The sequence below is a fragment of the Musa acuminata genome, chromosome BXJ1-11, assembly GCF_036884655.1.
Source record: "Musa acuminata AAA Group cultivar baxijiao chromosome BXJ1-11, Cavendish_Baxijiao_AAA, whole genome shotgun sequence".
NCBI classification, from domain to species: domain Eukaryota; kingdom Viridiplantae; phylum Streptophyta; class Magnoliopsida; order Zingiberales; family Musaceae; genus Musa; species Musa acuminata.
The window spans coordinates 4465178-4492350 of NC_088337.1; the positions used below are offsets into that span (position 1 = coordinate 4465178).

The following is a 27173-nucleotide window of genomic DNA, read 5'->3' on the forward strand; positions in this document are numbered from 1 at the left end:
TTGAATAACAAGAGAATAAATTAGAAAGAGAATTCCTTGTACCAAAAGTTTATCCACTTTTCAAGGGATTGTATCGAGTACCCATGGAAATAGATTCCATTAAGTAGGTTGCTCCATCTAAAATTAAACTAAATTCGAATATAATTTAACATTAAATATGACTCGGCATGCATATGTTACATAAGAACCTGAAAAGAAGTGCCGCCAGTAATGATCGCCAATCCTCAGATTTTCTGCGGAAGAGCTTTAAAAAGGAGCTGTACAAGATAGATATCTGCTACATGAAATAGCTGAGCGCCTTTTTCTTCCTAGAACCACCTTCCCCATACAGCTCATTCCACTGAAGAAGCTCACTCATACTTGAGGATTCAGATGAAACACTAGCGCAAACCTATATTCACACCAAGATGTTATCAATAGGTATTCCCAACACAAAAAAAGCCAACCATATACATATATATACAGTTATGTTGCATTACATGTCTGTTTCAAGATGAGACACTGTTCCCAGGGAGAAAAATCTAGAACACCCAAGGTCATACACAGGTTAATTACTACCATAAAAGCAAGAGAGGATGTGTCTAAGAGACCAAGTGGCTTTTACAATCTGACAAAAAGGAATGGCTTAGACAAACACAGGTACATAGAACCCGAAAACGCTAGAAAAATATTGGATTTTCAGATAATATAAAACCAGAAAAGATATGAGGTAAAGATGCTAGAAGTGTGTCAGAATTAGAGGTGCCTCTGATCGAAGAGGACTGCAGCACAGCTGTGAAAAATTAGAGGTGCCTGTGATAGAATTGGACTGTAGCACGACACAACTGTAATAAATCAAAATGGATAACTAAAGTGAGTTTACCTGTTCATGTGCATATTTAAAGTCATCCATGTTTATAGGACGGATGTCATTACTACCATGCAAGAGTGGTAAAGGTCTGTCCTCTGCTAATGCTTTCTCTCTCTCCTGCAGATATAAAGGAAGTAAATTCACGAGAAGCAGATGCTTGGAGGCACTAAGTGGAATTGCTGCAGCACCGATCAAAAGTCAAAACAAAAGCAGAAGCTCAGAGAAAGAAGCAAAATGTGACCGTCACCACACATGTGGTATCTAAAATATTCCGTGAAGAATTTGACAAATTTATGCATTGTTATCATTCTGATGTCAATGCTCCGAATTGATGCAAATTCCTAGCAAAGCCTAACAAGATAAAATAGGTACTTTGTCCAGAAACTTGAATTTATACAAGGAAGCCATCAGAGATAAAGTTTGTCTTAAACTCATTCAATGGAGAAACTCTCTTAAATTTCATTTGGCAATAGAGAAAATGCAAGAGTTATGCTTATCTCAAAGGTGCAGACTCGCTGAGCCAACAGAAGACAATACTCGAAAAACAGCTCAAATGCTCTGAAAATAGAACAAGTGCTAGATAGCATGAGCCATAGCTAGAAGCTCAAATGCTCCCATGCACACGTCTAGAGCATAATTGAAGAAACAATAACCTATATTACAAGGAGTAACACAGCACTAGTTAACAGATACGTTAGATGCACCTAAGACTAAATGGCAGCATACAACATGAACTAGTCTCTTACCGAATGCAATGCAACAATTAAATATGTTGGGTAAAAGCTGACTTCAGATAAGAACAATGAAAACAATTAAATTAAAACTCCACAAATCACCACCAAAATGCAGCCGATGTTGATGTTGCCAGAAAACAAAAGTATCACAGGCTAAGCAACTAACAGGAAGTTCATACTAGAGCAGGCATTGATATTGAATTTTGTTGGTTTTGAGCATATTTTAAATATACAATGTCTGTTTCGAGTTTGATCACTTCCTTTCTCAAACTCTTAGGACCTCCCTGCATCCACTTTTGAAAAAAATCGAGCAAGAACCCATCTAAAAAGAAAAAGAGGTGGCTGAGATGGAATCATTACTATATTTGTAGGGCACCTTGGAAAGGAAGGAGCACGAATGTTAGAGAGAATCGATAGCAACCCAGTTATTTTGATCAAAGATATTACCAAATTTTTTACAAAACTGAAAGAGTTTTTGAGTGCGAAGAGACTGATATAAAGAACTTAACTGGTTATTCAATGATGTCTCTACATAACCAGTGATAGTATTCATGAGAAGATCAATCACAGCATCTTTTCAACCTTTTTCTTCTACCTTCTATTTCTCTTTTGTACTTACTACATGGTCTTGATGAAATAAATTAACAGCTTTTTCTTTGCCTACAAAGTAGGTTTCCAACACTAGGATATAGGAACAGTATAGAACATATACTAATCAGTGATTTAAAAAGCGCTATGCGCCAAAAGACGCCACAGTCCAAAAACGCCCGAGGCACTAGGCGCTCGCCCAGGCCCTCGCCCGAGCGAAGTGAAGCACTAAAAATTAATAATATTAAAATTAATAGTATTAAAATCAAAATAATAGTGTTATACTGTATACAGTTAATAGTATATTGTATACTGTTAACAGTATACAGTATAACAGTATACTGTATACTTTTAACAGTATACTGTAAATTGTTAACAGTATACTTTCGATTTTGAAAGAGGAGAAGTGAAAGAGAAGAGAAGAGTGTAAGGGAAGACCGAGGGTGCTGAGAAAAGCGGGAGCGGCAGTGGTAGCGGCAACGGCGAGCGACAACAGTGGCAGCAGCGAGCAGCGGCAGTGGCTACGGGAGCGGGAGCGGCGAGCGGCGACAGTGGCAGCGGCAGCGGTAAAAGCGAGCAACGGCAGCGACGAGCGGCAACAGTGGCAGCGGCAGCGGCAGCGAGAGCGGCGAGCGGCAGCGAGCAGCGTGAACGACGAGCAAGGTTAGGGTTGAGGAAGTCGCGCTGATAACGATGCTTTAGTTGGTTCGATTGAATCAACTAAAGCACCGAAGACCGAACCAGACCTAAACCACTGGTTCGGTCGCCTAGTTTAACCCAGGCGCTCACCAGAAGCGCCCGACGCCTGGGCTCGGGCGAGCGCCTAGGCGGCGCCTCTTTGAAGCGCGCCACCTGGAAATGAAGCGAGGTGCTCGCGCTACAGTGCTCGGTACACCGTACCGTACCGGTACCGAGCCCAGGTCGAAATACCGGTACGGTACGGTATTGCGAACCTTGATTTAAACCTTCAGAAAGTCATGATAATGAAAGATTTCCTTTTAATGAAAAGTGAGATTTCACCCATTATCTGTAAGAAATGAAATAAGTCAACAAAAGCTGTGGAAAATCATCTCAAACAACAGTTGGTATGACAAAAGGACTTAAAATCCATGTGAGTGCTCTTTGTCCTGCAAAAAGCCTTCTTGGAATATTAAAACTGTACAATTTACTCAAATCAAGTCCAAATTAACAGTAAGGTCGGGGTCTTTCTTACACCAAATAATCAACAGCATACACAAATAAGCACTCACGGTCTAAAGACTAAGCCTACTATCTCTTTACTATAGGAAGATGATGTAACTAGTTAAAAACAGAAACATGTTTCATGAAGCATGATGACTATCATACACTGACAAGTCAACTTCAAGAATCACAAGCAAAAAGACAATGTTAAGTTTGGCATCAAGGAAAGCACTAACCTTCCTCTCCTTTTCCAGGATTTCTCTAATGGGGCAATGTGCAGCAGCAACACAAAGATTCTGAGGTTGATTGCAAGGATAAAATATCTCATTTACTTGTAGCCCTAGAAATTATGAAGAAAAATGGTCCAAATAACATGCGATAAGAGGATACAGACCTTCATATCACTTCCTGAATACCCATCAGTCATATTTGCTAGAATTTCCGTATCAACATCTGGTGCCAAATCTTCCTTGGTTAATATTACTTTAAGTATCTTCTCTCTATTGGCAGCATCTGGCAAGTTCACCATTAATCTGTCAAAAGAAAATAAATTTATGATTAGGTGAAGAGTGAAGACAAATCTTTGTTGAACACTGAAAATAATATACTGATGTCTACCTTCGTGGAAGCCTCCTTATCACAGCCTCATCAAGGTCAAAAGGCCTATTGGTTGCAGCTAGTACCAATACACGTTCTTTATCTTTAGTGCGTAAACCATCCCAGTTGACCATAAATTCATTCTTCATCTTCCGCATGGCTTCATGTTCTCCAGGATTTTCACGCCTCCCCAACATGCTGTCAACCTATAAGCACACAAGAAAAATACTAAACAAAAGATTAAGAAAATTTGAATCCTGTTCCTTAATACTGCACAACTAGAAGACTAAGGTTTAAAATCTCAGTCCAATATTGTTTTTGACACCTTGACAGATGAGTACAGTACCATTATACCAAACTATTTACCGAGATGTACAGTCCAATATTGCTGAAAAATATTTTTAAATGAAAAATAACCGGTACCAAGATATAAGGTCCTATACCAATTGCTCCTTGGTCATACAGGTAAATACCAATTGGTATGCACCAATCAGATTGGTACTTAAAATTTTTAGCATAAAAATATTAGAAAATCATTCATCAATTTCAAATGTAAACAGTTAAGTCAGCTGACCTCGTCCACGAAAACAACACTAGGAGCAATTTTACTTGCTAGTGAAAAGACTGCTTTTACGTACTTCTCCCCCTCGCCAAACCACTGTTTTAAAGAGAAATTTAGATACGATTATAAGTCAGAAACAAAAAGCTGTCACTGATCAGTTAGTTATAAAATAAAGTTTTACCTTCGAACTAATGCTTGACATTGATACATTGATGAAGTTTGCACCAGCTTCTGTAGCAACAGCTTTAGCAAGCATTGTTTTCCCCGTACCAGGAGGACCAAAGAGCAGTATCCCTTTACATGGCTATGACAAGTTCACAAAAAGATCAAGAAAACAAATACATATAAGTTTCTAGACATAAACACAAGCTACAAGAATTAGCATCCCAAATAAATCAAAGACGAAAGATAACATTCTTGACAGAAATGCAAACCATTGTGAGGTTGTCAAATCATCAACAAACCTCAAACTGAAGTAGACTAGAGAGGATGAAATAATTTTCTTAGAAAATTATGCAACTGGTTTTGTTCTGACAATTTTGAATTGGAAAATGTAACCGGTTGTGTTTTTAAGTATTTTTTATTTTTGGGATTAAAATATAAAAAAGGGTTGTGCATACCACCCGACCGAGGCCCGGTAACCAGGCCCATTATCAGGCCTGAATCGGGTGGCAAGCTTGGTTCACAAGGTTTACTGGGTGGTAAGCCCTGTATCGCACATAAACAACCCAAAATTAGGTAGCCTGAACTCTGAATATTGGTTCAGGACCTGTGAATTCCATACATTCGTAACCAAATCAAGAAAAATTGTATTCCTTGATTCCAGATTTGGTCTCCAAAAAAATTAAATAACTTTGAATAAATTTTGACATTGGAAAAAGGAAAGGTTGAATCAGGAACATAGTAAAAGATCTTAAAGAAGAACTCAAAATTTGTGCATTGGAGACTGCTAGTTTGATAGCTCTATAGTTAAGCTTCAATCTAAGAAGCAGAATTATACTAGTATTTTACGATAATAACTTTCATGTGATGTGGATGGTTAAAATGGCGAGGGGCATTAAGAGTCTTGTGTTATCATCAGATACCTTTAAGATTAAAAGAAAAAATTTATAAGAAAGTTGTGAGACCAACAATACTTTATGGATCTGAGTGTTGGACAGTTAAGAAATAATATATACAAGAAGTTTGTGTTTGTGTTGTCGACGTGAGAATGTTGAGATGGATGTGTAGAGTTACTGGAAAAGATGGCAAAAGAAATATTTTTATTCGTGAATGATTAGGTATTGTTTCAATAGAGGATAAGATAAGAGAAAATTGCTAAAGATGGATGTGGTAGTCAGAAGGGATGAAATGATTAATGTTAGTGGTACGAAGAGACGTAGAGGAAGACCTAAAAACACTTTAATAGAAACTATAAATAAAGTTTTAAGTACTCTGAACTTAACTAAACATATGATTTTTTTCATATTTCAATGGTGACAAAAAATCTATGCAGTCGACCCTAAATAGTTGAGACTTACGACCTTGTTGTTGTTGCCATTGAACTTTCATATAATGTCTAAAGGAATAAAGAGCTTTGGATAATTATTAAAAAAGAAAACATCAAAATTATTAACAAAACAAACCAATACTCATGCTCAAATGCTAGAGATTACACAATTTTTTCATGAGAATTATTTGAATTTCTAAAAGATAAAATACTAAATATTGATGCCCCCTTGATATATGCATATAGCAGCACTCTATCTCATGACATGAATGTAGAAATTTCAAAATGGTTCATATCTTTTGCACAATGCATGCTGCTTTTCATTGCAGCTTGCAGCAGTTGCATGCAGAACCTTAGCATATGCTGGCACAGGCTAAAGCATAGTTTGCTTGCTACGGAAGTAGAAAGTTATAAAATTCGAAACATGATTTCTATTAAATAACTAGACTCTGTGATTATCCAGAAATGAGTTAAGAATCAACGAGATTATCAATTGACAGTCAGGATATAAGCTTTACTAGAAGTCTACATCAGAAAAAGTTTAAGCAAGATTCCAAGGGAAGCATAACATATATGAAACCAAGCTAAAAGCACGTGTGCCTTACAGAACAAACAAATAAACTGCATCTGAAAATTGAGATTTCTAAAATTACTTAAAAGAAAATTTGATATACCTTTGTCAATTGTCCTTTACAGAACAATTCTGGCCTTTGCAATGGAAGCATCACCAACTCTTTTAATGTGTCCTTAACATTTTCTAAGGCTCCTATATCATCAAATGTGACTCCAATATCATCAGGAGGAATGACGTCAGATATAAGCCGTTTCTCAAATTCATTCTCAGTAGCCACATCCTGAAAAAAAAGGGAAGGGGGGAACTTAAAGAGGACAAGTCAAAATCCTTTCATCTTCTTTGAAAAGAATGTTTTGAATTAAGTGCTGACCAAAAAAATCATATAAGAAGACAATTTTGGAGCACGAATTAACAAATAGGTATTTAGCTCAACAAAATTGTATGAGCAGAAGGTAAACAAACAAACAATATCTTAGTACAAATCAGAAAAAAGGGTAGCTACCCATCTCACCTTCAGTGATTTTTTTGTGCTCTTGGAATCACTTTGGAAGTTTTGCAGCATTTGCAGACCGTGCGTGATGCTGAAGGGTACCAACAATTGTTATAATGGATCATAGATAACTAGTGGAAATTATCAACAATTCAACAACAACAAAAAGATAACCTTTCACTTGAAAGAATGAGTTTAGTTTTTTCTCCAGATGCTTCAGATGTGTTGTTCTTAAGGTGGTGACTAAGAGCAAAACCAATTACTTTATCGACACCTGGAATGGTTATCAGATTAAACATGATCTGAAGGAAATGAAAATTGATGGAGGAACCTGTAATAAAAGATATCACTCACTTTCACTTGAAAGTGTTTGATCCTTTATGCATATATTTTCAAGATTGTTGCACTCAAATCCAATGCGATTTAGGAACTGAAACATTGTAGAAATATCAAGAAAACATATAAAATACAATTATTGATACAAATCCCACAGAGCAAACAAAGCATATACTAACATAAAGGAAACATATAGAAGAAATGTGAGTGCACAGTTTCACAACAAAGTAAGGTTAGTTCAGAATTTTGAAGTCCAAATCAAAAGTATATAAAAGATAAGGTGCTTAGAAAACAAAATTCTTGACTTCTGAATTTTGATGTAACATATCATACTTGTGATCTTAAAAACCTCACCCCCAAACCCTGACAACCAAAACACCCAAAACACAGAAAACTAAGGCCCAATTCTTTAATTCTTACATAAACAATCAAGAACCCTTTTTTTTTATGAAAGGCTAAGAATACCATATGATAGACGGAAGTAAAATAAAATGCATCAGGACAACTTGGTGTATGAGGTTACCACCGAGGGCTCAAGGTCAAATGTATTTGGTCTTACCCCAGCAGGTCAAGGTGTTTAGGTCCTACTCCCTCTATGACAAATTTGTAAATCTTTTGACTCTCTCTAAAAAATACATTTTAGATTTTTCATATAAACACTAATGAAAAAAATCAAATTACATATTTGCACTCTACAAAAATCAAATTTAACCATATAAATAAGTTCTTTTTGTATATACCAAGTGCTAAAATAAGAACTAATAGTGTTATCAATTTCCTATTATTCTGACAAATGTTCATGCAAATGCATTCATATGAACATTTAGCCGTTGGTATATACAAAAAGAACTTATGTTCATATCAATTTTACACATACATTCTGACAAATGTTCATGCAAATGCTAAAATAAGTACTGATGTTTATGCAAATGCATCAATGCACAACCTATTTACAGCATTCATAACTGATGGATGTGTAAAATTTTGTTAAGTACATATGCCAAGATCAAATGAGAACTACCAATTTAAAATATTTAATTTTCAAAGATGATAAAAGTAACTCTATATGCATTCTAGAATGCCAAATCTAATGAATGAGTTGCCATAGAAGTGTTGTATATGTCCTCTTGGAGACTCTCCCATACAATACTTCCTATATTTGCAATGATAGCTAATATTGGAGTCAAGGCATAGAGTTGAGATATAGAAATGGACCAGCAGATGGAGGCTTAACTTTAGATTATATTGTAAATAAAGATGGAGATGAATATAACAAAAGGAGATTAGGCATTTGGGAGAAGATTATGATAATGCAGAAAGAAACAGAAGTTTACTTAATTGAAGATAAATAGGTAAAATGGAGGGCATTTATGTCCATCACATTTAGCCCCCTTTCAACAAAACGAATTAAAGAAAAAGTAGCAAGATATACCAATCCATATTTAAGGTTTCAATATGCAATGTCTCTATGGTTAGACCGTGGAGTTAAATGCTACTGAGTGCAGTCCAATGCCTCCTGCTAAGGTATAAAAATTGAATCAAACCAAATTAGCTACGGAATTTGTTTGTCAGGCTAGCCCAACACGTTCTATGGCCAGAGCAAAATTTTGAAAAGAAAAAAAGGTTTAGGCCCTTGAGGTCTCAAAACCATCTCCTTTTCAAGTGGAAACAAATGCAAGGAAAAGGAAGAAAAGAGATAAAGGACAAGGAGAAAGAACGTGGAGAATAAGCAGAGGGGAACTCACAGGCTCAGCCTTCAGTCTACCCTCCAGCAAGAAGTGGGGGAAAGAAACAGTTACAGGAATACGAGATCTTCTCACATTACACAGATGTTGGATATGCCAACAACTTTTAGAGTACGCAAATAGGATAACTTAGATATATCAAGACTTACAGCAAAAGAAGATAATCATAAGAACAAAAATGTTCTGCAGAAACTCTGATTGATCGTGCCAAAAAATCATGAACTTACAGAACGAATGTTTAGAGCATTGGATTTAGCTTTAAGCGTTTCAACATCACTATCAAACTTCCTTTTCCATTCTGCAACTTGCCCTTCATCCTGAAATTCTTGCATATGATTGATCTCTCTAATAAAAAAAAAGAATCACCCTTAAAAATTAGCATTCAATATCTTTTCAAAACAATATACCTGAGGTGGCTGGATAATAATCTTATTTGGGAAAAGTTTTGCAAGCTGCTTCATTGTTTTGGAACTTTCTTTGCTTCTCTCATGCAACCTACTGAAGCAATCCTGCACTTCCACCAGAAACTGAATTTGATACTAAAAAACAAATGGGAAATCTGAAAGATGAAAAGAAAAGACTTCATATTTTGTCAAGATGTAATGGAAAAGCATAATTTACTAGTAAGTTTAACTCCAATAGCTAATCTAAAGCTATTATCAGCAAACCATGAGACAGAAGGTTCAGCATTATAAGACATTTGCTTAAATTGAGCTTTCATGTACGAATTCATAAATTCTATCTGTGAATAGTGGAAAAGGAGCCTTTAGTTGGACTAAAGAATTGAACAGAAATAAGGTATCTAGCCACAGGCACAGGCATTACAGCCTGCAGAATTGCTGCATTAGGCCATAGCAAGAGGGCAGATTTAAAGAGAAAATAAAAGAATAGAAGAGAAAATTAAAAGAAAAAGAAAGCAGGAGAGATAAGAGAGCGAGGAGAAAAAAATTCGTAGGCACACCAAGAGGGAAGAAGGAAAGTGAGAGACTGAGAAAAAGGAGATGAAAATAGGAAAAAATGAGAACTTGAGAGAAGGAAAGGAAAGAGGAACAAGATAAAGAGTGGAAGAACAAGAAACAAAATATACTTAAAAAAGTAAAAGATTATAAGCAACCAGATCTGTCAGAGGACTGACATGTAACATTTGAGAAATGATTTGTAATATTTGAGGACTTAATTGTAATTTCCAGGGATTGGACTGATCATAACTTTTTTATACTGAATCCAATATGAATGATCTCGTTGTCTTTAAATTCCTTATGAAGTAAAGAGTTTTCCTAAGCTGGTGATGTGATAAAACTCCTGCATGTTGTTACCTATTTAATTTCATATTCATAGTGACAACTCTCTCTCTTTCATAACATATTCATTGACATCATATTTTCATGTACCATTGACATCATATTTTTTTGATATACAAGTTTTCTGCACAAGCATGCAAAGTGATGTTGATGAATGATGTCTCTAAGACAAACTGATACACATGCCTATGGACAATTTGTCACCCTATTAATGAATAGAATAGCCAGCATTGATAGAAAATTCTTAAAAGATACAAGCGGATCATTAGACATGGCAATGGGCAGTTCTCCATGCTTGGAAAAGAGACATGTTTTCTCTATTATGACAGGTGGAGCTACCACTCAATTCCAATGATGGTTAGACTATGATATGGAATAACACCTCGCATTTGTAAAAAAGATTGTTCCATCATGAACAATCGAATGCTTCTGATGTGCAGATAGGCCCCCGACTCTTTTATATGACATCCTTTATAATGCATGATCGTCTTTAAATCATATTCATTATGATCACATTCTAATCAATGTTACTTTTTAGCATAATATCATTGTTCATCTTGTAAGCTAATTAAGGTATATAGTAGGATTTGATGGTTTCCATGGTTTATGACGAAACAACCCCTACAGAGCTGAAAATCCCAAGCATTTTTTTTTCCAGGTACTTAACAACTTTTAGAACTAAAACTATAAAGAAGCTCTTAGATTTAGAGGTGGAGATCATCAGTTGATTGTTATGTTTAATTGTTTATTAACTATTTAGCTGAATTGTTTTACTTTATGTGAAATATGGAGAGAATATTTTGTTAGTTATTAGAAATAATGATTACATTGAGAACTCGCACTCTAATAATAGATGAGCTTACGCAAAGTGTCAACTCGTTGTGTGATATTTGTGCCAGGACTTAAACAGATTTAACATCACAGTCATTGTGACAAAGTTTGTTTTCTCATTGTAATAGTAACATTGAGTTACAAAAATGAGGTTTGACCTATTACATCCAAGGCTTCATGTTTTTTCCAACACAAACAGTTTGATGACAGACCATGCCAAATCATGTCATGCTGGTACCAACTATGTCATATTAAAGCAAAGTCAACTTTTCGACGAGTTTCAAATAGCAAATGGATAGTGCCCATGGCATTGTTCTAAGTTTCTAACAACATACTAATTCCTCCCAAGCCACCAATTTTTATAACTTTATAAAGCATTGTTTTCCTATACCTTGCTACTTGAATTATGAGATAGATCCGGACAATGTCCTTTTTAATGATAATCCCAACTTTATGTAACCAATGCTTTAAAAATAAAGCTTAGAATGCACAAAATAGAGTAGGTATCATAAAGATGCCAAATAATAATATATGTCAATTTTTTCTCAGGAAATATCACTCCATACCGGCAAAGCAAAATCAAGCAGTGCAGTTTGGTTGCCTCCAAATTTTGTAAAAAGAAGACCACCAGGGTGTGACTGCAACATATACAATTATATACTACAGTTAATATTTCCTACAGTAAGCCAAAGCAGCTAATAAACCAGTTTCAATGTAAACGAGAAAAACAAAAAGTACCTTCTCTTTGCGGCTGTCCAACTGAGTATTGGAGCAGATAACAAGAATGCCTGCTGGCAGGGAATCAATCTTACTCTTCATCGTGAGGTATGAATCGGTACCTCCAGCCACAGATTTCTCAATGTCTTTAAAAAACACTATTAGAGGACCATGTTGACATTCCTCAGATACAAACTGGGTTAAAAAGGAAGTTTGCATTTAGTACAAGAACAGGAAACAATATACCAAATAAACTAAAGAAGAATAGGAACTACCTCAAATAACTCATTTAGTGCAGGTCTTCCTGTATCTTCTCGCGTAGAAGTATCTGGGCGAAGAGAGTCCGCTGAACAAGAAAAAAATGAGAGAAGGCAGTAAGATTTGTGGCTTTTATATGCGAATTTATTTTCATCAGCATAAAAGTAAACTTTAGAAAAGTATCTAATAGCTTGATCAGAAGAATCAAAGACGATAGAGATGAGAGATCTACCAGCACAAAAGAAACCATGGTGTTCTTCGCAAAGACCACCAAGGTCATTGCCCTCAGCAATATGCTTATCAAATCTAACTCCAACCTTCGCAGATTTATTTTCTTCAAAAGCAAGGAGTACTTTTCCACGATAGCCATAATTTGGACCTCTGTATATAAGCAAGAAAAGAACTGGGTGACATGAAAAGGCAATATCAAAAGCATTCATAGTTAACTTAGAAAGTATAATTGGATAACTATGTTTGTTAAAATCACAAAAAAATTGCTTCTAAAAATCAAAAAACCCAATAACACTTATAAAAATCTTCAGCTGTACCTAGAACTTGCCTCAACTCAAAATCTCATCCTTGAAAAGAGAAGGGGATAAAGATTTTGTAATCCTGCCTAATTTTTGGAGGAAATCAATACATGGAAATATAAATTGCTTACTGTGGGGAATAAATGAGTGCTGCTGTAACAAACTGACGCAGCGATAGCCACATGGGACAGATATGACTATACAAACATGCTGTTAAAGCCCCAAAAAGAAGACTATGCATAAAGAGGGAAAAGAAATCAGCAGCACAGCAGGGAAAATACAGTTTTCCTAGAATTAATATACAATGAAAAAGTCAAAACTTGACTTGCAGAGGATTTATTCAAATAGGTAAAATGTCCAGACTCAGACAGCAGTTTATCTTGTTCCTCTAGTATGATACAGAAGGTCTCCCTATGAGTCAAGATAAGACAGTTTCAAATTTTCAATCAATATATAAATATTCAAGTAAAACTAAGAACAGCCTTCCAGGGGTTCTTCTGGATGTATTCAAAAATGCCTGAGCGAAAAATACTCAAGGCAACTTTATAAAAATCCCAGTTGAAGCAACTTGACGGATCATTGCAATGATTAGAGTGTCCCAAAAACACATCTTAAAAGTGGGTCTGTTGTCTTTTTTTGATAACCTCCTCAACGAGCAGAATCGTTACAATGACTCTCTGGCTACCAATTCCGACACAATTTTGACATATTCTCGTTTCAAGTGAATTTGCTAACCCTCAATCATTTTAAAAGCTACTTGTAGATCTTCACCTTTTGCTGCATCCTTCAAGTTCACACTTTGATTCTATTGTAGATGATCTATCGTGGGAACCAATCTAGTTGCTTGAATATTTTATCATTGCAATAATTATCATCTATGGATTTTAATTTTAGCAAAAGGTGCTGTTATGACTAGAACGTCCCATAGCAAGGAGGAAACAATTTGCAGAACAGGGATGTTTTGTGAGCCACTGTACAAAGGCCTGAACCTGCTTTTAATTGGACCAAAAAGTAAAGGCTTTTAGTTGAACCAAATACTGAAGGCATACCTGAACCAGCTTTCAAATGGATGAACTGGTCATAATCTTAAATCCGGACAAGAAATGACTAAACTGGCCAAAGTTTTTCTCGACAATTTTGGATACGATTCACAGAGGAAAAGTGTGGCTCACCATTCTCATATCACCTCATGACTCATTGTGCTGCCAACCAGAAAGGAAAAGACGCTACTACTATGGGGGAAGACTAGAGATGAGAAGGCACTATTATAAAGCAGCATCTCATCAAGGTTAGTATCTTAAGCTTTTCCTGTTTTCTCTTTTCGTACCACCATGTTGTGCCATTCTAGTGTGGCTTGAACTATTCCAACAAGATGCAACTCTTTATTGCACTCTTATAGTCTTATGTACCTCTATATTTTGAGCATGCCAATTAGGAACAGATATGTTTTTGCACAAAATTCAATAGAAACCAAGAAGCAACAAATAGGATTGTATCTTATGTACCCACTCTCATACCAAAACTGGTTGGTACAATTTCAAACTGTTGTACTACAGACACAAGATCATATGAAGGTGAGAGCAATAGGATTCAAGTGATGTAGAAGTATATCTGAAGAAGAAAAATATGATAAGAATGCACATACAGATCATAAAATTTGTAAAACAAAATAAAATAACTTGTGGCTCATGGAAGTGATGTCTGTGACTCCTATGGGTTGTTTTCTAGGCCTACAAGGAGGAGATCTCCTTCTGCAAGTCCTCCTCTTTTCTCCCTCCATTGCTTTTCTCTCAATCCCTTTACCCTCCAACTCTCTCTCCGTCTCTCTCCCTTTCTCCGAATTACAAAGTAGCAAGCAATACCTGCAGCTAAGGTTCCCTTCACCCTCCATTCCTCTAGCATATAACACTAGCATAACAAAATAAGCATGTGCTCTACATGATATCTTCATTCTTATTTAAATTACACAATCCACCTAAAACCATAGACAGAAACAAAACCTTAGATATCAAGGACCACCTATAGCAAAACTCCTCATATAAACCAACTATCGGACAGAATATACTTGGCACAATCAGGCACAATGCAATAAGATGTGCAACACCAAATGGTACCGCCCATACCGGGCAATACATACCGGTCCGCCAGTTGACAGGCATGCGGACCGCCTGCTATCGGGCGGTATCACCCCGGTTGCGGCGAGGCAAGGCGAGGAAAAAGAGGCGTTCGAAAAAGAGGGAGAAAGAGGGAGAAGCTTCGAGAAATAGCACCCAGCGCCGCCTCCTCCTCCTCCTCCTTCTTCGTCGACTTCTTCTTTGTTGTGGCGCCTGTTGCCATCGCTCCCTCGACGCCGCAGCTCTTCAACGCCCGCTGCCATCGTTCCCTCGATACCGAAGAAGATTCTTCTTCTTCTGCTCCTTCGTAGAGGCGCCCGCTGCCATTCCTCGACGCTGCAGCTATTCGCCTAGGGTTTGGGCGTTGCTAAGTTATATATTTTTTATATATTTAATATTGCTTAAATATAATTTATTTAATATCGTTTTAAGCACACCATCGTTAGCTATTTTATATTTCTATGATTATATATATATAATATTATTTAATATTAAAATTAATTTTAATATTTTTTAAGCATACCGTTCGGTATGCCCGTATCATACTGTACCGAGCAAAGCTTGAAACTCTGGTACAGTACAAAATTTCAATCCTTGCAATGCATACTGACATGTGTGAAAGGATAGAAAATGAGAGGATAAAAGAAGAGGAAGGCAGAAAGACAAAGGAAAAAAGGATTCAACTTGGCAAATGGTGGCGAAGCATTTAAAGACTACAAGTCGATGGAAACTAGAAACCAATCTAAAAGGTCAATGCAAAGGTTGAACCATCATAGATCTTCCAAAGCAATCTCCTGAATTGTAAGGGGTCAATAGCTTCAATGGACGTGTTTAATTTTTTATAATATAGAGGATGTAATGATTGGTTCTTTGTACAAAAGGATAAAACTGGTTGATAGAACTTAGCTTGATGTGAAAAAAGATGCTTCAAAGTCTACATTAATAACTTTTTTATCGGTACTCACTTTTCAAATGTATGACTCTGTATTGGTAGTAGATACTGCAGTTCAGAGTGCTATGCATAAAACAGATGGAGATGATGATTTAAAATAAATCTAGAGCAACAAATATAAAACTTTATACAGGTATTATTTATGCAGGTACTATCGACAATTTTTAGTTACTCAGGCATTTAACAACCAGCAATTAGACACTTCTATCATTTTTGTGTAGGCCTACAACTTGCCCCTGCTCACAAACCAAAAATCCTAAATAGAGCATGCACTTGATCAGGAAAGAATGACAACTACCAAAGAAGTGTTTATTGTTAGCTAGTTTTGCTTAGTCCAGACAAGTTCACAAATATTCACTGGTCTGACCAAGAACCATTAATGTACCATACAGCTCAAGACTGTTCAGTATACCACTTCTTTATTATTTTTCTGTGATACTGGGCCATATAGGTTGGTATGACACTCAATATCTCAGTACCATAATAATAAGTTGGCATGTGCTCAATATTGCAATACCCACTTTTAATATAATGACTCTGTATTGGCTTGGTTGTAGATACTGCAGCTCAGAGTGCTAATAAGACTTCAAATATAAAACAGATGGACATGGTAACAAGACTTCAAATATATATACAACAACAAATATAAAACTTTATACAGGTACTACTCACATTCATAGATACTCAGGCATTTAACACCCAGCAATTTGACACTCCTATCAATTTTTTGCAGGTCTGCAAGCCTAAATAGAGCTTGCACTTGATATGGGAAGAATGACAACTGCACAAGAAACTTTAACACACAGCTAGTTTTGTTTGATCCAGACAAGTTGACCGATATTCACTGGTCTGACCAAGCACCCTTGGTACAATAGAGATCAAGATTGCTCCACATACCACTTCAATATTTTGTAGTGATATCGGGTCGTACAGGTGGTACGTAGATAACAATAAGAGAGGTTGAAACTGGCATTGATGGTATTTAAAAGTTAAAACCTTGCTTTAGGTACACTGCTTTTATCATAGAATAACTCTACTCCATCATTTAAATATTCAAAACTTGTTATTGTGTATTATCTTCAATTTCTTCAAATGTAACTGATGAACAATTTTCATTTTATCTGCATGTAAAAAAGTTGCACTTCTGCAGCTTCAGGTTAAAATTTGAAGATCGACAATAAAACAAAATAATATCTCCAGCAGGATAGACAAAGTTGTATCAAAAAACTATAAAAATCAATGAGGACAAGTATGGACATACCTTGGAATCAGAGGAACCTCGGTTGGTTGTGATGGACCCACGTACTTCACTCTATCACCTAGATAAGCATTTGTTCATTATGGGACACAATTGTGAGAATTGAGAAAAATGATCAATCATGAAAAATTGCAACATTTTGTAACAGTAAAGTAAGAAAATTGCCTTTTTTAAAAGGGCAGGATTTTAGTGAGGCAGTTGAAGTCTCCTGCTTTGGTAAAGGTTCCGTATCAAGAACAGATGACTCCACAATATCAGCCTTGACAGTAGAAGTTGGCCTCCTATGCTGGAAACAAGCAGACAATGCACCATGTTGCTTATCAGTTGGTTTATCCAAATTTATTACTTCTTTAAAGGACTCAGAATCCTTCGAAGATGGTCCCTGAAATAAATTATGGAAACATCAAGACATCAAGTATTCCATTAGAAATTTGTCTTATCATCCACTCTCAATTGTAGGCAAACTCAGGCATCTTAGAAAGCCTTGTATAAAGGCAAGAAAAAAGAATATTACCGATGAACTCGTGAAAGCATAATCCATACACAAATTAAAAAAAAATTACAAATGGTAAATCGAAGAGAGAAACTTACACCCAGTAGTGTGAGACAATCTATTATGAGCACTCTAGCATCAAACTCTTTAGCAAGTGCCTTTACTAAAGTTTCCTGATATATTTCAGATCCTGTACAAACATCGGCAGAATAAACAGATCTTAACCAGAAAGCAAAATGCACAATTTTTTTTATAAGTGAACAAAGTTGCAGACCTGGTGGACCAGATAGTAGTACACGTTGGCTCAAAGATGAAATATCACTCGTGTATTTCAAGAACTCTTTGCATTTCAGGTGAACAAAGGCACATGAAACAAGAGGCTGCTTTGTATTCTCACTGTACAAAAGAACTTAGCAAGGAATTAACCACTTGAAGATTTTTTGTTTACACGTACTACAAAATAAAAGCATCATAAGGTATCCTCCAATTCCTACGAATAAGAAATGGATATAGAATACACACAAGTAACAGCAGTAATTCACATGTGACATCCAAGCATAACAGAAAAGGCTAAAATGAATATGGGTTAAAAATGGCAAGATCTACAACACCAAATTACAGAGCAGAACCCATCATATCAGTTGCACCAATTAGGCACTTGTTTCCATATTTCTTAATAGGAACTTATGTCTAGAAGATTAAAGCTCATGCAATTACATGGGAAAGATATCAGTCATCAGATATATGCACATAACTATTCAATTCATTTGATAATTAATGTGCTATGTGCATAATAAAAATAGCTTGAAACTGCATGTAGAAACATGTAATTAAGATAAAACATCTCTATGTACAGAAGAAACTCTTAATGGTCACTCTTAAAATAAAACCAAGAGCAATATATGCATACATCCTAAAGAAATTATAAGGTGACAAGCATCGACAAATCACTGTTAAAAAGGATGAATAGCAAGATACTTGATAACAAGTTAGCAACACTTAAATAGTTGAGTTTTAATTTAATGTCATTGGATCTTATATAAGAAAGATTGTAACAGTTTTTGTGGTTAAGACTTAAAGACTTCTAGAGGATCATGATCCTGCAGCTTTTGTCAGATAGTCAGGGACAACCTACACAAACAATGTCCAGCTGACAATAATTTCTGGCACAAGACATACCAACTCAGTGACAAACAGCAAGGGAATCCTTGGGCTCTATGTAAAGGGCATTCAATGTGTATGCATAATGTGCATGACACAACTAAAAGCATCTAAAATCAAAGATAATTCTTCATTTCTACATAATATAACATTAACATGCCACTGCCCCCACGATCATGCATGATTGAGCCATAAGAAGAAAAGATATGAACTACAAAATTTCAGCCAAGAAAATTGAACCTGATTATGAAAGGAAAATTTTAGAAATAAAGGCAACGACAACATCGTAGTAACAAACTAGGGCTCTCATATTATAAAATCCAAGCAAAAATAACAGAGCCAACGTAGATTAACCATACAGCAAGCCAGCATTTAACCCATAAATGTATAAATAAAGCAGAGATGTGACGTCATAGTGAATTGATCATGGCAAAGAAAGAAATAAGAATGTGAAAAAAGAAGTTATTTCACTATAAACAGTTAATCAATTGATAGACCAACTCTAGGTGAATGACATCAGCCAGAGTGTTAAAGTTGCAAAGAGAGCTCAAAAGATGATTGTTAGAACTGCATAACTCTCAAAGTAAACCAGAAATAACTCCAAGAAGACATATAAGTTGACACCAAAAAGGCAAGATAGCCTCCTCGAAATGGCTTATGACATATAATACTTATTAAATCAATGGCCACTAAACCATGGTACACATGATCAAGAAGGATCCAACTATAAGAGGTTTCACATATTAGGTAGTCCATCAAAATTTAGGATTTGTTGATTTTCATTCAATTTCAACGATAAAAAAGAGGGATGGGAGTCTAGATCTCAGAGGTAGCTGAAGTAGAAAAAGATAGTGCAGTAGGAGCAGAACTCAAAAGGTAAGCATATCTTTGAAACACACTGATCACCATTTCATCTGGTGCTTGCTTCTTTTCCTTCATTCCGCCTATGCATTCTGTTAGCATAGTGACTCCCCATGCCATGCATGTACCATGTGAGCGGCCTGCTAAACCAGGGGGAGCTAGCAACAACTAGAACCTTGATCATCCACAGGCACAAGAAGTAGAAAATCCCTATGATTTACACCGTACTACCACATCAAACCTAAACCAGCTGATTAAAGCTTGTATTGAAACTAGACCATGTTCTTTTCTTTTTTATTGAGCCACATGAATTTGCAGCAACTGCACTCTTTCATCAATGTTATGCAGTCTAATCAGCTTTAGAATTAGATTCAATGAATTATGTATCAGAAGTCCAGAAGATATTCGTTTTGTTTGCATTTGGCCTGCTTAAGCTAAAACTAGACACAGTTAATACTACTCCTGTGGTATGTACCTAAAAATATTGTTTGCATCAATTCCTAATGGTCTGGTAGTGTCATAATGTGGGTATAATAGGTATTTACACATTTGTTTAGTCCAAGGCTCACATTTTGTGTACCATAATGTACTGATCACGGCTCAAACTGATACCATACCAGTCTGCACCAGTGCATCGAGTGTCCATACATTGTATACGTACAAGGTTGAAAAAAATAAACTAAAAATGAAAAAAAAATATCAGGTACAGAGCGATACCAGTCCTGTATCAATTGGTACTAGCCCTGTCTTGGGTGTACAACACATTTTCCCAAGTTCGTGTATCGATAACATGTAGAACTGGTAAATACAGTCTATACCGAATCATATCGGGCGTATCTCTGAAGCCTACCTTTGAGGGCCCTATTTTAAGGCTTGATCAAAGCAAAATAAAAAAAGAATACCAATGATGTACATCTGAGGCTCAAATACTTCTAATATTGCAAAAAGCCAAAAACCAATCTTATTCATAAAACAGCATATAATACCTCAGGTAGTAGGAAAAATCATCAAAGGAAACTTCAATATCACTAGCATCAATGATCCCTCGTTTCAGACCATCTTTAAAGACCTGGGATCTAGTTGATGACAAACTTGCCAGCAACTCAAAATCCTTGACAGACTCCCTTTGATCCTCGAAGAGCTTGCATGTGTTTGCATTTAGCTCCAAGTCAGTCATTGGTTCTGTGTGTGTAAAGAAATAACAAATTTTAGTAAAAGTAACAAACTTTTGTATGAAAAATTTACAATATTTAAGCTTTCAAGAAAACTGTTATGGTGAAAGGTCTAATAGCAGGAAAAAAAAATTGCATCTAGAAATATCTGAGAAATATCTCTTTGAACCAAGGTTTCATATTCCAGTCGGGATGGGGTACCAAGATTTCAGATACCATCAATATGCACCATACCAACAGGTACTTTCTAGTACAAGCAAAGACCAGTATCAACCCATACTGGTCGGTATCATTTTTTTAAAAAAAATTCTTCAGTTGAGACTGGGTGGTACAGGTCAGTATGCCGCCCAGTACGCTAGTACCATACCGTCCAACAGAGTAACAAAATTGGTCTTGGACCAAGATTTGAAACCTTGCTTTGAACCATGTAAAAGTATTCTCACCACTAGGTGCAGATGAAGGATGAACAGATAGGTCCTTCTTTAAGGTTGATAAAGATGCTAGCATTGAAACTACAGCAGCTGCTGAATGGTCTCCAGGTCTTTTCTCAAATTTAAGTCCTTTTTTGGAAGCAATCTTCGTCTCTAAGGAACTATGAAAATTATGTAAAGTTGGTGTATTCAGTTTCTCCTTGGGTAGTTGCTGAAAAATCTGAAGTTATATTAAGGAACTTGAGAAGAAAAAGTAATAAGTAGGGAAGAAAAAATTGAACTGATCATTTAACTATATCCTTACAAATTACCAGAAGAAATGAGCCCACTTCCAGGCAGTCATGTAAGATTAAATAAAAATAATTGAAATCTCACTAGATTTGCCTCACCAGGTGTACCTCATTTAATTTCTCCATAAGACAGACTAAATTATGCTTAGCTTCATAATTCTTTTTGAAATTCTCAATAAGTATGCTTCACAAAGATCATTCAAAAAGACAGCAAATGCAAGAAGCAAAAGCTGAAAACTGGGAAAGGATACATAAATATGTTTTTCTGGTCTACTAAAAGCAACTTCATCTCCTCCAATCAGAATAATGGAATTTTTGTCAACAGTCTTTCCATTTACTTGTATGACTCCTTTTGCCCCAACAGTTTCAAGTAAAGCAACAGATGCACCACCACACTGACACAGATTCCAAAACAAAAACACAATGAAGTTAGAAATTAAACACTTTTCTAAAGAAAATGACCATGGTACCTTAGTTTGCCTTAGTACACATAGGGTTGTGCCAACAGATGGATCACGCAATTGCAGATCACAATTTTTGCTATGACCAACAGTGAATAGGTTACTGCAGATTGAACGGGAAGGATTCTGGAAAGAATAAATCAGAAATATTATAATATCAGACAAGACTAAAGCAATAAGATGCTACAAACCAAATAAAAAGGTAAAAGAAATTGAAACCTTCTGATAAATGATACTAGATCTTGATGGTCCTCAGAAATCAGATGCCAAAAACAACATAATAACCAGTTCTCTTTTTCAAGTTTCCTTATTTGATAGCAATTTTTTAAAAGATATTTATGGAAACTTAAAATGGTGATTCCAGCTAATATTATACAGTTAATAGTTGTGAGACAATTAGAATTTACTATAAAATATAAATAAAGATTTAAATGCTCTTAATTTAATTAAAGATAAGTTCAATAGTGGCAAAAGATCCATGTAGCTGATCCTTGTTATTGTAGTTGTTGTTCTATTACACCATTATAGCTCAACCAGCTCAATCACAATAACAAACACATAACCAAACACTAACAAATTCTGAATGGGGATAAGAAAAGGAAATCTTATTAATAAAATGTCATGTCACATTTCACTCGACCAATGTACATTCCATATTAGATTTATTTCAATGCATATTAGACCAGCCCATGGCATTCCCATTCCAGTAGATTTACAGTGTGGATTTGATTACTAAGTCAATAATTTAAGAAAAAACTTGATCAAAGAAAACAATCAAGAAAAACATTAAGAGCATATAAATATGCATGACCAGCCATGTATCACCATTAGAAAGGAAGAGAAGAGATCCATGGAAAACATAGCAAGCGGTATGGCACCTTTTATATGGTCCTATTGGAATAATAAACAAATAACTCAAAATAGCAAATTATGAATGAGGATAAGAAAGGAAATATTGCTCATAACATGTTATGTTACATCTCAATCAACCAACAAATACTCCATAATTAATTTCAACGAATGCTACACCAGTTGATGACATTCCAGTTTCAGTAGATTTACAGCATGGACTTGTTTACCAAACCAATAACTGATAAAAGACTTGATCAGAGAATACACATGAAGAGCATATAAATAAGCATGATCAGCCATGAATCACAATTAGAAAGGAAGGGGAAAGATCCAAAGCAAACATTGCAGGCAGCCAGGCAGCATGATATATCTTGATATAAGAGTTCACGTTCAAGTATAAACAGGTCTAGGAACCCAATTATCAAAGTCCAACCAAATAAATATATTAATTTTATAGATAAATTTTAATTTCTGGGACACCAAAAAGGAAAAAACTACAAGAGTACACAACAAAGACTGGTTCCTAAACCCCATGAACACCTCTACCTCAAATTACCCCCTTCATTAATCATAAAGCAGTAGTTCAACAAAAAATAATAATAATAATAAAACTAATATCTAAAGAATCCCCAGATCACCACATATAAATCTCAGCCCACCTCCACTTCTTTCCTGTCAATCCACCAGCAACAAGAAATGGCTTTACAAGTTTGAAGGAGATGTAGAGCTTCTGTCATGAAAAAGTAGGTTATTTATCATAAAATTATCCAATATGTTGTTGGAACCCTCAAAACAACCACGAGAGAGAAGTAAGAAAAATGAGATGAATCAAGTTGAATCTGCAGGGCAAGCAGGCTTGGGCCTACATTCTAACTTAATGTGGAAGCACAGCAGCTTGTTCAGCAGGGGAAAAAAGCTTTAGTACTAAATAATAAAAAGAGAATTTCTACCTTTTAAGTAATTTCAATCACAAAATTGAATTTTTAAAAGTTAACACTTAACATACACTAGTAGAAAAAAAAAAGAGAACATTGTGGAGCACACTTATTCGACTCAAACAAAAATTTGTGGTATCGCTCAAGAGCTTCTATGATGAATGTGAGTAATTTGAAGATCCTGTGCAAACAAATACCTAACGATTGACTTTTTAAATTTCAATTAATAGCATAAATAAAATAACATAATAGTTTCTGTTTGATTCATGGTCGATTCCTACCAAAATCCTTAGTAACACTCAATTTTTGGTACCAGCTAAACGACTAAATCCCCAAAGTTGATTCCCCATCAAGCAACACGCCAGTATCAAGGTAGCAAGTTACCCTTGTGGACTTTCTAGCCATATGGATCAAACTGACATGGGAAAGAGGCTCGGAAGTCACTCAAATTCTGGCCATGAGCCTGCTACTACAAGTGATTCAGACCACATGTGACAGTTTCATTTTGCATTTTCTGCAAACTGCTAGACTATGAAAATCCAAAATAATTAGATATGTTTTGGTGCTAAACAGGTCAGTTTTGGTTCAACGAAGATGATAGTACAAGGATACTTGAGGAACTTCTGAGATGTGAAAATGGAGGGGAGCACTTAGTAATTAATGCTAGGCCTTCTATCTTTGGAAAAATCTATAGTTCTTGCAAAAAAGTTTATCTGTACCAGTCATATAACTTATCTGCAGTGTTTTGGAGGTTAGTTTACAAAAGAAACAGTTTGATAAGACAGCTTTCACAAGATTTTCTTATTATTTCACTGTTTTCTGCAGTGCTAGCATCTTTTCTCCACTAGGCATCCATTTCATTTTCTCAAAGAGGAAAAGGACACCTCATAAGGACTGGACGCTACATCTTTCAAGAAAAGGTCTGATTGCTTATTACTTCTATTAGCAATTAAGAAAGTAGGCCTTCCTGTACCAAGACCAATGAGGTTCGGTTTGGAGTGCAAGGTTTTTTGCTCTGTTGGTTGGTTCTTTCAAAGCAACTAGGTAATTCTCCAATCATTTATACCAAGAGAAAAATATACAGGAAAAATGAAAAAAAAAAAAAATGGGTTCAACAGGAAAATTTCTTTTCTCTTACAAGGTTCACTCCACTCATTTTCAGACGAAAAAAGGATTAGAACACGAGAATACTTACTAAAAATTCCACCAGATATTGTAAACAAGAAAGAAAGCAGTTACCGAAGAAACAACCAAAATTCCACCAATAGTTATCATGCAAAGAATAGACAGAAATTCAGGTGAAAAGATAGAGATGAATGTCTTGTTCGAACAATTCCTAACATGCAAGAAAGAAATTAAGCTGCCTGGGGCAGCTGACGCTGTAAGATTTTGAATCGCGCACAGAAATCGCATGCCGAAGACCAATACTTTGAGACCTTTTAACTCGATACCTCTAAACAATCAGCAGAAGAACTTCAATAATAAGAATAATCAGAAAAATAATAGTAGCAATTCGAACGACCTCAGAGAACTGGGATACGAGCTTGCCCCAAGCAACGGTCCTTGGTGGCCCTTCTTCTCCCTTATATTTTGTCGGCAGATCTAATTCCGGTGAACACTCCACATGTCCTACGACACACCCAAACAGTCGACAATTAAAACCGAACGCCCAATGAAAAGGCCTTGTTTTCCCCCAAAAACATCAACCAGGAAATCAAAAGGGGGGACAAAGGACTGCATGCAGAAGGCAGACCGACACCATACCTTGGCCGGACAACCCAATAGGGCCATCCACCTCCATCTCCACCGTCAGGGAAATATCAGGCGAGGTCGACTTGGCAACAACGCCATCATCTTGAGCAGCCAACGACGGTTCATCCAGATCAACCGGTTCCTTCTCCCTTGGCGCCGGTGACCCTGCCTCCACCTGAAAATTTCCAGGAACAAAACGACCGGCAAAGATCAGAATCCGGTGATGGGGAACGAAAAGGGGATGAAAGATCGCACCTTTGAGCGCTTTGCGCTAGGGGAAACCACCGATGTCGGAGACGGCGGGGTGGGGCAGCGCTTCCCGGCAGCCGCAGCGGCTGAGCTCCGCCTCGTCTCGACCATCTCCGCCTCTTTGTTCGCCCTCTCTCTCCCTCCTACTCCGATCCAAGGTTTTCACTCCACGGGAAGAGAGAGAAGCTACAAAGAAGCAGAGAGAGAGAGAGGACCAGCGACCGAGACGAGACCACCATATAAAGCACGATATACTGAAAAAGATTTATAACTGTAATAATAATAATGTTAAATTAGACGTTATGGGGTGTAGGGAAGGTTGTGATTTAGACGCAATTTGATGAAAAATAATATTATATTTTTATTATAATCAAAAAATATAAATACAAAATATTTATTAACTAATTAATTTCTACAGAATAATATATATATATATATATATATATATATATATATATATATCTTCAACTCTTATGCCCTTAATACATGATCCTGAATAAAAAATATATATATTTAAGATTTCATATAAAAATATATTTAGTATATTAAATATATATATTTTTTTAAATAAATATAATTTATCTTAATATAAAAATTAGACATATATATATATATATATATATATATTTGTGTGTGTGTGTGTGTGTGTGTGTGATAAAGATGGGATTGGAGCCCAATATATTACAATAATCTATCAAGATCAATAACATATTTTATTAGTTTGTAATGAGAATTTAATTATTCAATTTTTTATAAGTCCATCACAATCATATTTTAAATATTTTAAATATTTATATTAAATTAAAAAAAATATTTTAAATAAAAAAAATTAAAATTTAGACAAACTTTCACTCTCAAAGGATTCTTTTTTTTGTTGTTGTTGTATATTGAACGATACACATTTCATTTATGAAGCTACCAAAACACCACAAAACTCACACTGCCAATTTAAGAGTGTTTTAGACTAATTACTCAAAACACCAACAACTCATAATACCTAAATAAACAAAACTCATCTCAGGCCAGCACTCAGATTCTAATCTCAATCTAAATAGGCCAAATTGGTCCAATAGTCTAAGAAATAAGGTGCCCATGAATTCTACTTTTATTTGTTTTTGGATCCAACTAATTATCAATCCAAAACCTGTATTAACAAACCAATAAGTTTATTGATTGGATCATATAAGTTTAATGTATTTTATATAAAAATATAAAACACATTAATAAATATGATAATTTTGTGAATGAGAATGATTAAGTAAATAATATAATAATTTATTTTCTTTCTTTAATTCTTACAAGTATTCCGAAAAGAATACTGTGATGATGATGCTGAAGACCGGTAGACTCGCGGTGGTTGGACGCGGGCAGGGCCGAGTCGAACCGGTGAGTTGCGATTCGACTCGGT

At 35.7% G+C, this 27173-nt stretch overlaps 1 protein-coding gene across 5 annotated transcripts; it reads right to left on the bottom strand.

Moving 5' to 3' along the window:
• LOC135596960 (uncharacterized) lies at positions 1–25991 on the bottom strand. Of its 5 annotated transcripts, none has more exons than XM_065089287.1 (28): positions 25772–25991; positions 25529–25691; positions 25287–25393; positions 21987–22103; positions 21768–21911; positions 21239–21446; positions 20610–20805; positions 17876–17997; positions 17700–17791; positions 17274–17394; positions 17112–17169; positions 12487–12635; positions 12272–12342; positions 12018–12191; positions 11846–11917; positions 9555–9656; positions 9375–9464; positions 7421–7496; positions 7241–7340; positions 7088–7157; positions 6677–6856; positions 4695–4817; positions 4526–4609; positions 3973–4157; positions 3749–3887; positions 3591–3650; positions 863–967; positions 1–391 (listed from the first exon to the last, which is right to left on the bottom strand). In XM_065089287.1, the coding sequence occupies exons 1-28, from the start codon at positions 25874–25876 to the stop codon at positions 278–280; spliced, it is 3327 nt and encodes a 1108-aa protein (XP_064945359.1). In that variant the 5' UTR covers positions 25877–25991; the 3' UTR covers positions 1–277. The 5 variants fall into 5 exon arrangements, with proteins under 5 accessions (XP_064945359.1, XP_064945356.1, XP_064945357.1 ...); XM_065089284.1 differs by having other exon boundaries at positions 17274–17490; XM_065089285.1 differs by having other exon boundaries at positions 25284–25393; positions 25772–25984.
• Positions 25992–27173: the final 1182 nt, after the last annotated feature.